The 12,819-nt window shown below is 36.1% G+C and overlaps 2 protein-coding genes across 2 annotated transcripts; one reads left to right on the top strand and one right to left on the bottom strand.

The window, feature by feature from the left end:
* The first annotated feature begins 5,031 nt into the window (after nucleotides 1–5,031).
* LOC132314718 (U-box domain-containing protein 17-like) lies at nucleotides 5,032–7,686 on the top strand. The gene has a single exon (XM_059813544.1). It carries the CDS (start codon nucleotides 5,348–5,350, stop codon nucleotides 7,487–7,489), a length of 2,142 nt encoding a protein of 713 aa, XP_059669527.1. The 5' UTR covers nucleotides 5,032–5,347; the 3' UTR covers nucleotides 7,490–7,686.
* Nucleotides 7,687–8,539: 853 nt separating this feature from the next.
* On the bottom strand, nucleotides 8,540–10,781 carry LOC132314710 (pentatricopeptide repeat-containing protein At4g18840). Its single transcript, XM_059813537.1, has one exon. It carries the CDS (start codon nucleotides 10,656–10,658, stop codon nucleotides 9,042–9,044), a length of 1,617 nt encoding a protein of 538 aa, XP_059669520.1. The 5' UTR covers nucleotides 10,659–10,781; the 3' UTR covers nucleotides 8,540–9,041.
* Between the last annotated feature and the right edge of the window lie 2,038 nt (nucleotides 10,782–12,819).

Below are 12,819 nucleotides of genomic sequence, written 5' to 3'. Positions count from 1 at the left end.
ATTAAACTCCCACGTCTATATATATATATATATATATATATAGACGTGGGAGTTTAATTTCTCTCCTTATTTGTGAGGAATGAATCTATGGCGCCATGGGTTCTAAACGAGGCAAAGCTAAAGAGAAGCTGTTAAAATTAAGGAGACGTGATTATCCAATATGAAGGATGATATATCTATTCAAGGAAGGAACAACCCATGATAAAAGCTAAAATCAAGGAAGCGTGGTCTATGAAAGGAAAGGAAGTGGGTTGGATATAAACAGTTCTAAAATCTAGGAGGTCATGGCCCATGAACTCTAAACCTAGAAGGAAATTCTCAAGGTGGAAGTTGCCAAAATCATGGAAACGTGGTTTACAAGAGAAAAGGGACGTGGGGAATATATGTATATATGGATATATATTTATGTATATATATTTATATATCAGATATAACTCATGAAAGGGAAATCGCTGAAAGAAGAGACCACGACGCCATGAATGAAATATTTCCCACGATGAAAAAGTCACTGAAATTTAGGGACCACGACGCCATCAAGCAAGAAGGGAAAGTCTGATTAAGGAAGATTACTAAAATATGGAGATCATGGTCAGTAGACGTGGGGAATGATGTATTCATGGATATATATAGTTACATATATATTACCCATGATGAAGATATCGCTGAAAGAAAAGGGCCACGGGCGTCATGATACAAAGACCAGAATGGAAAGTCCAACCAGAAGAGGTTACCTAAAGCCAAAGGAATGTGGGTATATGAATAATTTCTATATACATGCATGATATATATAGAAATTATACAAAGGAAGGTTCTACAGAAGGGGAAGACTATTAGAAATCGTGGGACACTTGGCCAAACAAGAATACGTCGGTTGAAAGTGGTGGAACTTCATATGGTAACTACCACTAACTGAGGGAGTGTTTGAAGATAATGGATGACATGGCTAAATTAGGGGAATCATGGTCTGAAATAAAGGAGAAGACAACGCATGAGGGAGAAGACTAAGGAAGACATGGGACATGTGGCACAATCCGGACCTTCTGGGTGGAAATTCTTAACTGCTGCTGCAACTGCTGCCTTTCCATCTAGGCAATTCCAGAACGTGGGAGAAGGCTCACCAACATGTATACAACTGCCAAGGCCACTAATTATCAGTTGTAGATCATGGAAGAAAATGGTTTTACACTTGGCAGTATCTAGAGAAGGTTGGAAGATCATGGGACACGTGGCAGTCCGAAGTCAGTCCACGTGGAAGCTGCTGAAGCTGCCACCTCAAGATGCTTCATGCATGGAAAGTCCTATAAATAGAGCACTTAGAGTTAGTTTGCAAATCCTGTTCAAATCACACAGCAAAACAACACTTCAATTCCTTACATTCATGTATCTTTACATTTATGTAATGCAATTTCAATATGTTTAATTCAAGTCCTGCACTTATTATTCCTATTTTCCAGCACTTTATTTTGAAGTCCTGCACTTTCAATACCGCTTTCCTTTCCACTAGCCATAGTTCAGTCCGAAAGTCATTTTTCAAGGCAAAAAGAACCCTTGAAGGTGGTAATTCTAGTCCTTCACTCAATTGCCTGATCCCTGCAATTTCCTACTGGATAGTTGTTTGGATATCCACTTTGGAACGACAGCAGTTCCTGGTACGTCCGACATCTACTCCTACTTTCCACTCACCTGAAAAGCGGAACTAACGCTTCTCTGCGAGCCGAACAGTTATATTGAACATTCTTGTAGAACTATGGTATAGAAAATGAGGAAGTCGCATTTTTCCTTGTTTGTTGAAGAAAGCTGTGGTGATTTAGAATTGGTGGTGCCAACTCATTGAATTGAAATTCTTCTACTCTTAGAATTAGAATTGTGGACCATGTTTGTTCAAAATTTATTGATTTCAAATTATTATTATTTTTTATGTAAAGTGTTAAATTATTCTGACTTGACTTGGAACAAGACTTGATAAATGGCTTAACTTGCTAAACAGTTCTTCTGGGATTTAATCTGAATGATTCCCTATATTTTCTTGAAGTTTTCAAATTGAATAATTTGCAGGCTATTTTATTTGTAGTTTTATATTATTTCTATTTTACGTAGTGGTATTATGAGACATGGTTATATATATATCTAATTTTTTTTTTTTTTTTTCACATTTATATTTTGTCAATATCTTTTTGTTGCTTATGTTCACCTGATTAGAGGGAGGTATGACTAGCAATAGCCAGTAGCAAGAGAACAATCTAAATTGATTAATTTAATATCGATAGTTACAAGTGTTTGAACAAGTCAGCACAAGCTAGTGTGTGATATTGGTAAGAGACAAATTTATTCATGGTCTTTTAATCAGATGTCGTGACCCACTAAGGCACCGATGTTGACTTTGAACAGCCGGACTTGTAGACATTTGGCATCTAAAAAAGGAGGAAGACAACGTTTCTCGGTCTTTCTAAGAAATTTACAGCTCTTATCATTTGCCTAATTTAATGTTGCCTCAATTTCTCCAAAGAAATTTTCATTCATACTTTTTTGGTAATGACCATAATGACAAACTCATTTTTTTTCTTTCGGAAAATGACAAACTCATTCATATATGGAAATATTGAAAACAAAAATATAATTAGGCACTAAATATAATGATATAATTGTATAGAGTAATCTTCTCAATTTGAAAGATGTCAAATGGGGAATATGTGAGTGGCGTGTGAATCCCATTAAATGATGTTGGAGAAATATCATGTTATGGGATTTATATTTGCACTCAATGTAATACTCCAATCGCCATTCTCTTAATAAAAAAAATGTATCATTTTATAAGAATAAAATTAAAAGAAAACCACTAATTTCAAAAGATGAAACTACCCACAATAATCAGGATAAATGAGATTTTGTTCATGAACCATTTTTAGTTAGTGGAGTGACGTAGCACTTTTAGTATGCTAATTTTCAATACATTAATGTATAAATTTTAATATGTTTGGTATGGTTGTATTGCTGCATCCATGGTATGATTACAATTTGAATATTTGATATTTGAAAAGCAATACAATATCTTATTTTTCATCTCTTTATGATTACTACCACTTATTTATTATCACAAAAAGTTATAAATTTTTTTCTTAATTTAACTTCCACAATACCTTCCGGGATACTTGAATGGTTGAAGCTTTTATATTTTATTCTTAAATGAGAGAATATATCACTAGATCACATGCTTTAATGGTCAAACTCTGACTTACTCGATTCAACAATTCCTATATTCATGAATTAATATTTCACATGCTCATTTCAATTGATAATTGAGGTGGGACTCCATGTTTGGACCCTACTACGCACATATCAGAGGAATGGAAAGCCTTTTGACTCCCCATTCCTCACGCAATGAAATAAGTTCGTAGAGTATATCATTTAATCTTTCAATTATCATGACACATTTGGTATGTTGCTCAGTATAATGGTTATATATATATAACCATTATACTGAGCAACATATATGACTTGCTGATTTCAATTGCTGATATATATATGGACACTTATTCATTTGCAATTGTTGATTATTCCCGCGGATTTGACCCCATTGGTCTTGTCTGTTTCTCTCCTTTTCAGTTTTTCCCTTTGAGGACGGCACACGTCGACTGGAACCAACACAAGACGACTGACTCTCCTCCACCTTAACGTGCTTCTAAAGGCACAGCAAGTGGACCCCTAAACACTCCTTCCACATTAGATACGTGGGACCCTAAACCAACTCCAACATTTTCTCCCACACAACAACCATCTATTGTCCAAACAAAAACCGAAACCCTTCAATTAGAGTGCGTGGATCAATTAATCTTAAACTTATTTTTACTACTAGTATATATATATATATATATATATATATATATTTTGATTATATTCGATTACATGAAATTAATATAGAGAAAAAAATTATTTAAAATTTAAATTAATTTTTCTTTAATTTTTATTTTAAGACATCAATTCAAACATAATATGTATTTTAAATATAATTAATTAATTATCAATTGTGATGGTCGGGTGGAATCTTTTTTTATGTCCTGGGAATAGAAAATTGATTGTTGAAATTTCCATAGGAAGATTAGATAGTGGGAATGTCTTGATTGGTTTGAAAACTTAGTTCATTATTTGACCAAGTCTTAACTATTTAAATAGGACAAGTTCAATTGACCCAGAATTCTTATTTGTATGATTCAACTCTTTATTTTATTTAGTTGAATTTTTTAAATGGTTTGCTTCTACGAAGCACATATACGAAAATAAATAAATAAATACCTGTATGACCGAAAAAAATAATTTTATGTATAAAAAATACATTTCTATCAAATTCTTGTAATATTATGAGTCTAAAGGCTATTATTAACACATAAAACAAAACCCTCTAATCATTACTTAATAAATTTTAAACTTTTTAAAAAAATTATACTATGACTTACAAAAATTGTGTTATGAAATATATGAGAAGTATCTGATACACAATTAAAGATCTGAAAAATATTGGATAAGTGTTAAAAAACTAAAAATATATTTTAAAATTATGAACATGCTTTCTAGGTTTGGAATTTTTTTTTTTTTAACCCATCAAGGAGATTTGATGCTTTACCTACATTAACCTAGGTAAGCTAAATATAGTAAAAAGTAAATAAAATATAATAATTATGAAGTCACTTTAGTCACGTGAAGCAAGAATAAAAAGATGTAAAATTAAATTATAAATAAGGAGAATTTGAACTAAAACGTACAGTTAAACGTGAAAAGCCAGAACACAATCCAAACGAAGGAGCGACACTGTGTGACTTAGTAACTTGGAGACTCGGAGTGGGACAAATATTCAAAAGTAACAATACTGTAGATGATTAGATACACATATGGTTACACCAAATTAAAAGTGAAAATACGAAAAAGTTGACCAATTGCCCAAATCTAAAGTTGAATCAATCAGAGTACTTGACTATGACAATCTAAAATGAATACAAGTCACTTTATAAGTAGGCACTGTTGTCCTCTGTGTTGGATAGTAAACGAATGAACAGCAATTTGGATTCCCCAAAGACCAAGAACAGGAAGGTCATTTTCATGGAAGTTGCATCGAAAATCTTAGAGAGAGAAAATCAATTCCACAACTTGTATCGGAAATTCAGTCAACACCATTTCTTCTCCTTGTTCACACCCCCTTTCCACTGAATTTAAAGCCACCTTCGAAACATTCACAATTCAAACACCATTAACAATCACAATATCATTCAGTACTCTGTTCTCAGAGAGAGAGAGAGAGAAATTCTCTGTCTAATTGCAAACACATTTTTAGAGAGAGAAAGGTGATATATTTCGAATGGCTTCAGCTTCGATATTCTCGTCTCTGAGGATGAGAAGGTCACCTTGTCTGGTATCCGTGAAACCGCCTGAGGACATAACCGGCATCGAGCTCGTCGACACCCTAGTTTTGCTGTCGTCGGAGCTGACCAAGACATGTTCCGGCAAAACGTTGCCATTTCAGAAGAAGAATTCGCGGTCTCTGACACGAAAATTCGAGGTCTTCGTGGTTCTGTTGGAGTATATTCGTGACTCAGGAACGAGTTTGCCTTCAACGGCGATTCTCTGCTTGAAAGAGCTCTATCTGATATTGCATCGCTCAAAGATACTTCTCGAGTACTGTTCTCACTCGAGTAAATTATGGCTTTTGCTTCAAAACCATTCAATTTCGGGGCATTTTCATGATCTTAATCAAGAAATCTCTACGCTTTTAGATGTTTTTCCCACGAAAGAGCTCAATTTGAGTGATGACATCCGAGAACAAGTTGAATTGTTGCAGAAGCAATTGATACGTGCCAAACTTGTCATTGACAAACATGACGAGACATTGAGACTCGAATTGTTCTCAATTCTCAATGAATTTGAAAACGGAGAAATTCCCGATTCAGTCAAATTGTGTTTGTTTTTCGAGCAAAGATTAGGAATTCAAGATGCAAAGAGTTGCAGGGGTGAAATTGAGTTTTTGGAGGAGCAAATTGTTAATCATGAAGGAGATATTGAGCTGACCATTTCGGTGCTTAATGGATTTATGGCGCTTACTCGGTATTGCAGGTTCTTGTTGTTTGGGTTCGAGGAAGATGAAGATGATAAGAAGCTCAAAAAAGGGTTGATTACTCAACAAATTGTAGATATAGATGTAGATGCTTCTCTTATGATTCCGAAGGACTTTTGTTGCCCAATATCATTGGAGTTGATGCAAGATCCTGTGATTGTCTCTACAGGGCATACATATGACCGAGCTTCGATATCGAGATGGATGGAGGAAGGCAATTGTACTTGCCCAAAAACAGGGCAGATGCTCGTTCACAGTCGGCTTGTGTCAAATCAGGCACTCACGAACTTGATTATGCAATGGTGCACTGCTCATGGAATACCATTTGACCCACCGGATAGTGATGATTTGTGTGCTGAAAGTTTTGCTGCGGATTCCGCGAGCAAGGCTACCATTGAAGCTAATAAAGCTACAGTTGTTCTTCTCATTCAACAGCTAGCAAATGGATCACAGGGCGCGAAAACTATTGCAGCCCGGGAGATTCGTTTGCTAGCAAAAACCGGGAAGGAAAACCGGGCTTACATTGCAGAAGCTGGCGCAATCCCACATCTAAAACGGCTGCTTTCATCTCCCAATGCTGTTGCACAAGAGAATTCTGTCACTGCAATGCTGAATTTATCGATTTATGGCAGCAACAAGAGGTTAATTGTGGATGAAGAAGGGTGTTTAGGGTCAATTGTTGAAGTTATGAGAACGGGGCACACGATTGAGGCAATGGAAAATGCTGGAGCAACATTATTTAGCCTCTCTGCAGTGCATGAGTACAAGAAGAGAATAGCCAATGAGGATGGAGCAGTTGAAGCCCTGGCAAGAATGTTGAGAGAGGGGACACCAAGAGGAAAAACGGATGCAGTTACAGCTCTATTCAATCTATCCACCCACACAGATACTTGTGCGAGAATTATAGAGTCAGGCGCTGTGACTGCACTGGTGGGGGTTTTGGAAGATGAGGGTGTTGCAGAGGATGCAGCAAGCGCATTGGCCTTGATTGTTAGGCAGCCACTTGGGGCCGAAGCAGTGGCGAATGAGGACACAGCAGTGGCGGGATTGATAGGAATGTTACGGTATGGGACTGCAAGAGGGAAGGAGAATGCAGTTGCAGCATTGCTTGAGTTGTGTCAGAGTGGTGGGGCAGCTGCAACTGAGAGGGTAGTGAAGGCACCAGCTTTGGCCAGTTTGCTTCAGACTTTGCTCTTCACGGGGACTAAGCGCGCGAGGAGAAAGGCAGCATCACTTGCTAAAGTTTTCCAAAGGAGTGAGAATGCATACCTGCATTTTGGTGGATTAGGTGTAGGATATGCCTTTGCAGGGAACTCCGCTGCAAATAGGGAATTAAGTTTTGCTCATGATGTTTCCGTGCCAATATCCATTTCAGTGCCAGTTTTATAGTATATTTGTCCTTCCCAATTAATTTCCGTTTTTTTGGTTTTTGTAACATTCAAAAATACTTGTAACATTCACAGATTTTTTAGGAATAGCAAAATTGATGTGTCCTGAAAGAATGATTCGAGTGTAGCTATTCTTTATGTAGTGTCCAATTATTTGAAACATACTTCAAAATATGCTGTGGTAAATTCTTCCTCTTCTATTATTTGGTTCTTCCTTTTTATCACCTTAGGCATCAAACTCATAACCCAACCCCATCCACTAGATGTCATGCAAGCACAGAACCTAAAAAAGCATTGACAAGTAAAATACCTGAAAATTTGTATACTTGCAGCACTAGAAGGGTAAAAGCACCAAATACAAGGTATCAGCAACCAGTTTGCTTTGATAGAGTCCAACCACTCAAAAACATGAGCACTTCCACATCAGTGTGCTGAAGTTGCACTCATCATGGTTTCCTCTTGTAACCTTTTTAAAATGACTTGTATCAAAATAGACATTTGGATGTTAGAGATCCATCTGAATCTGAGTTCTTGATGAAATTCCACTAGGAGCAATATCTTCTTAAAATTGAGAGCATTATCTGTGGTGGGGCAGGCCTTCAGTGTAAAACAAACTTTATCAAATTAGAATGAATATGAAATATCTAATATGCCCAAGAGGCCACTTAACTGGGAAAATAACTAGGCACTATCTGTTGGAAATCATGGTGGTTGAGCTCTTTTAAAGTAGAATGAAAACACAATATTAAGAGAGGCGTAGAAAAATTAACTCAACAAAGATTAATGTCATTCAAGTTGAAAGCATAATACGACTAAACAATACGGTAATAAAGTGATCAATAGGTATATTCACGTGGGGTTCGAATGATTTTAAATTCAAAAGGGCTTCATGGAAATCATATGCATTTCTGCAACAATTTACCAACACCATTTGAGGTAGGCTAGTAGAATATGCATTAAGGGGTATAGATGTTTCTAGGTGAAAGATTTTAAAGCTAATAACCCACTGAAAATAGAAGAAGAAATAAAAGGGAAGCACATCAGTGCAAAAGGTACTAAAGAATATCATTCATTAATTGAAGGACTTCCAATAGAACAAGTTATGCATTCTTATCAGATGCATGCTTCATAATAAGCACTTAAAGGGGTACTATAAAACTGCAAAAAGAATTCCCAAAGAATACCACAAAATTTTTCAATATTGTCTTGTGATTCAGTAGTAATGTGTCAATAGCTCATATGAAACACTCTCTTAATACAAAAGGTCTTCCATTATATGAAATTGTCCTGTGAAGATGGATTTAATAAAGGAGACACATCATCTAGGGTTTCCAGATTTTAAAGTTACAACAGGTTGTTTCCGTAAGCAAGTTTTTCCCTTCAAAATCCGTCTCATATGTCCTTGTGGCTTCAATATTCCACAGCCTGCATCATACGCCAAAAACCTCTCATTGCTTTCAAACAATACAGTTCTCATACCCAATGTGAAAGTCTTTAATATCAAAAGAATTCACCATAAGGACTCAGAGTTGTGAATCTTATTACGAACTTTCCTATATCTCAAGCCTGCTTGGCTTAATTATTCCTTCACCGGCTAAGAACTCATGAACAACACCATTTACTTCAATCATGCTACATCCAGGATCTTTACTCACTCCTTGTGCCTTCATCTTCCTCCTCACCTCCGTAACATCATTCCATCTCCCCATTGACGCGTGAATATTTGACAGTTGAACATAACCGGAACTGTCTTGAGGATCCATATCCAAAATCTTCTTGGCAACACGCGCTGCCAATTCGAGATTACCATGATTTCTGCAAGCACCCAATAGAGACTCCCAAACCAAAGGAGCTTCTTTATGCGGCATTGTTCTCAAAAGTTCCTCGGCCTCTTCTAATAATCCGAAGCGGCCCAGTAAATCCACCATACAGCCATAGTGCTCTATGGTTGGCTCAATGCCATGAACACTAACCATGAGGTCAAACATCTCACGTCCCTCATTTAACAAACCAGCTCGGCTGCAGGCTGACAGAACACTGATGAAGGTGACCTCGTTTGGGCTAAAACCATTCACCAGCATTTGGGAGAAAATCTTTAATGCATGTTCTCCAAAACCGTGGATGCTTAATCCTGCAATAATTGAATTCCATGTACTGATATCCTTCATTGAAGTACTATCAAAAACTTCTAAAGCCTTCTCAATACACCCGCATTTTGAATACATGTCTACGAGAGCAGTGGCTAGAAAACCATTAATATCAATGCCACTCTTATCAACATATGCATGAACCCACTCTCCTTGACTTAAAGCTCCAACACGAGCACAAGCAGATAACACGTTGACAAGCGTTCGACCATCCGGCTTCACCTTCCCGCTTTGCATTTTCTCAAAGAGCACCAAGACTTCATCAAAACGACTTTCATGAGCATAGCCCGTGATCATTGCATTCCACGAAACAACATCTTTCATTGGCATTTCGTTGAAAATTCTTCTAGCTTCATCAAGTAGCCCAACACCTATATACCCCGAAATCATGAAGTTCCAAGACTCCAAGTTTCTTTCTGGCATCTCATCAAACAACCCACGCGCAAAGTCCATCAAACCCATTTCCACATACGCACTCAATATCGCATTCCACGATATAACATCACTTTCAGGCATTCCATCAAGCAAACACCGCGCAATTTCAAAACACCCACAATTCGCATACACATGAATCAAAGTATTCCATATATACGCATCATACCCAATTCCAAACTTAATCACATGACCATGAACCTGTCGACCCTCTTTGACACCACGAAGACTCGCACAAGCCTTCAAAGCAAAAGTGAAAGTGTACTTATCCGGGAACAAATGATCATCATTCAGCATTTGCTCATAAACCATGAGGGCATGTTGTGGGTTGGGACTATTGGCATAGGCTCGTATCATGCTGTTATAGGTATACGAGTTTGGGTGTTGTATACGAGTGAATATGGAGTGAGCATAAGCAACACTTTGGGAGCTGGTGTTGGTGGCAGAAAAAGCAATGAGCCGGCTTGCAGCGAAAGGGTCTTCCATGAGGCCGGTCTTGAGCATGTGGGCGTGAGCTTGGTGAAGCTCCGAGATTGAATTGGCCATCTCTGTAAATGAGAGAATTGGTGGAGATTTAAAGATTGCAGACATTGTAGACCAAAGACAAGTGCAAGACCCGCCTAGTTACACAGCCTCACAGGTTCTGAAATTTTTTTAGAGACCAATATCCTGAACCATTGCTCCCAACCAATTATTATTGGACAAAAAAACAGAATAAAACTTAACAAGTTAGGACACAATTACTTATGTACCGGGAAGCACCGACACTCCGCCCGTCCTAAAGTTTAAATATTTTATTTTTTTGTTTGGACCCGGTATGGACACAACAAAGGTAAGTTTTGAACACATAAGCCTAGGTGTGATAGCCTGGACTAAAATGAAATGACCATTCCATTTTCTCATTTTTTTTTTCTTATTGGGTGTATCACTTTAAAAGTGAAATAGTCATTGCTATATAATCTCATTCTAGCTTTAAGATGGAATGACCTTTCCTTTTTTGGACTTCTGGAACGATCATTCCATTTTCACTAAATTAAAATAATAAAATGTAAGGACAAACAAACTATAGGTATTTTTCTTTACAAATCTGACAGGCTCTCTCTCCATCTCTCCTCTCTCGCTATGTCACGGTACACCATCTCTCTCTCCTTTTTCTCTCTTCACGCACAGTATACCATGGAATATATATATATCTCTATTTGCAGTTTGTGCTCTACAATTTGTTCTATATATATATATATATATATATATATAATATATATCATATATCCGCTGGTTGGGGAAAAGAAAAGGAATTTGATTAAAGAAAAACAAAAAAGATTCTTTCGCAATCCGGCCATCATATACGTATCCACAGGAGAAAAGAAAGGGAAATAGAGGAATTAATTAAAGAAAAAAAAAAAAGATTCTTTTGCAATTCAGCCATCATATACATATACATAGGGGAAAAGAAAAGGAAATAGAGAAATTGATTAAAGAAGAAAAAAAAGATTCTCTTTTCCTCAAAGTACGTTTTGCTTATTCATATTTTTCTTATCTGGCAGATTTTCAGAACAACCAAACAAGAGCTAAGTGAAATTCAAGCAAATAATTGTGTATATATATATATATATATATTTTTTTCGCATTTTATAAAAATACATTAATTGGTATAAGCTAGTTTTATTATATAATAAGAATATGTCATTTTATTTTAATATAACTCAAATATTACAAGTAAGAATATTTTGGAGAAACCAATTTATAAATTAATCATTCCATTCCAGCTTTTTATTTGATCTAACTAAACATAGGAATGAGAATGGTTATTCCATTATCTGTTTGTATGCAAACAGTGGAATGAAAATGATCATTCAATTCCTACATCATTTACATTCCATTCCCACTTGCATTTCATTCATGCCTCATTCCATTCTTGCGCACCAAACATGCCCTTACAGAATATGGCGGAGTGATTTTGTATATTTTTTTTAAAAAAATAAATAAAATTCAATGCAATTTAAAATATATTATGCACTAATACAAAAATAATAATAATAATAATAATATAAAGTTTAAAATAATAAACATTTAATTTTAAACTCCAAAATAATGATGTCATTCATGCTTATGCGGATAAAATGTATAAAAATGATTGTTTTTATATATATAATAAAATATTATATAATTATTATTTGAATTATTCATACCGCATCCGTGTTTATCGTGTTGTACCTTTGTCGGTGTCCGTGTCCGTATCCGTATACATGCTTCTTAACTTATGTGTCTATTAATAATTATAATTGGTTCAGAATCAATGGTCCCAGACCACGCAATAACTTCTGATTTGGTTATGGGAAATTATTGAGTAGATATTGTGTGCGCCATAAGGGCGGATTCAGAAATTATTAATGGAGTGAGTTAATACTACTAATAATTTCTTTTTTTTTTTTTTTTTTTGAGCTGGATTAAAATGTACTATAGTAAATAATATATATATTTTTTGGGTGGGCTTGAGTGAGCCCATTCAAGTCCACCCCAGGATCCGCTAGTGGCGCCGGGCATACTAATGACATGGTATGTCTGGCCAATGAAAATTAATATAATAGTTAGTTAAGATGAATTTTAAAAATTAGATGAGACCAATTTCATAAGATAATATATTTTCACTGGTGACACGCCTGATACACAATATCTTCAATAGTTCAGGACCATTGATCTCACCCAATCAGGTGTTTTGAGAATCTGAGAATCTCTAGAGTACCACCGAATT

This window comes from Cornus florida, unplaced genomic scaffold, assembly GCF_030987335.1.
Source record: "Cornus florida cultivar Cherokee Brave unplaced genomic scaffold, ASM3098733v1 CherokeeBrave_3.0.0_Hap2_Chr01, whole genome shotgun sequence".
Classification (NCBI taxonomy): Eukaryota; Viridiplantae; Streptophyta; class Magnoliopsida; order Cornales; family Cornaceae; genus Cornus; species Cornus florida.
The sequence above is the reverse complement of the archived record's forward strand: the minus strand, read 5'-3'. Positions and strand labels throughout refer to the sequence as shown.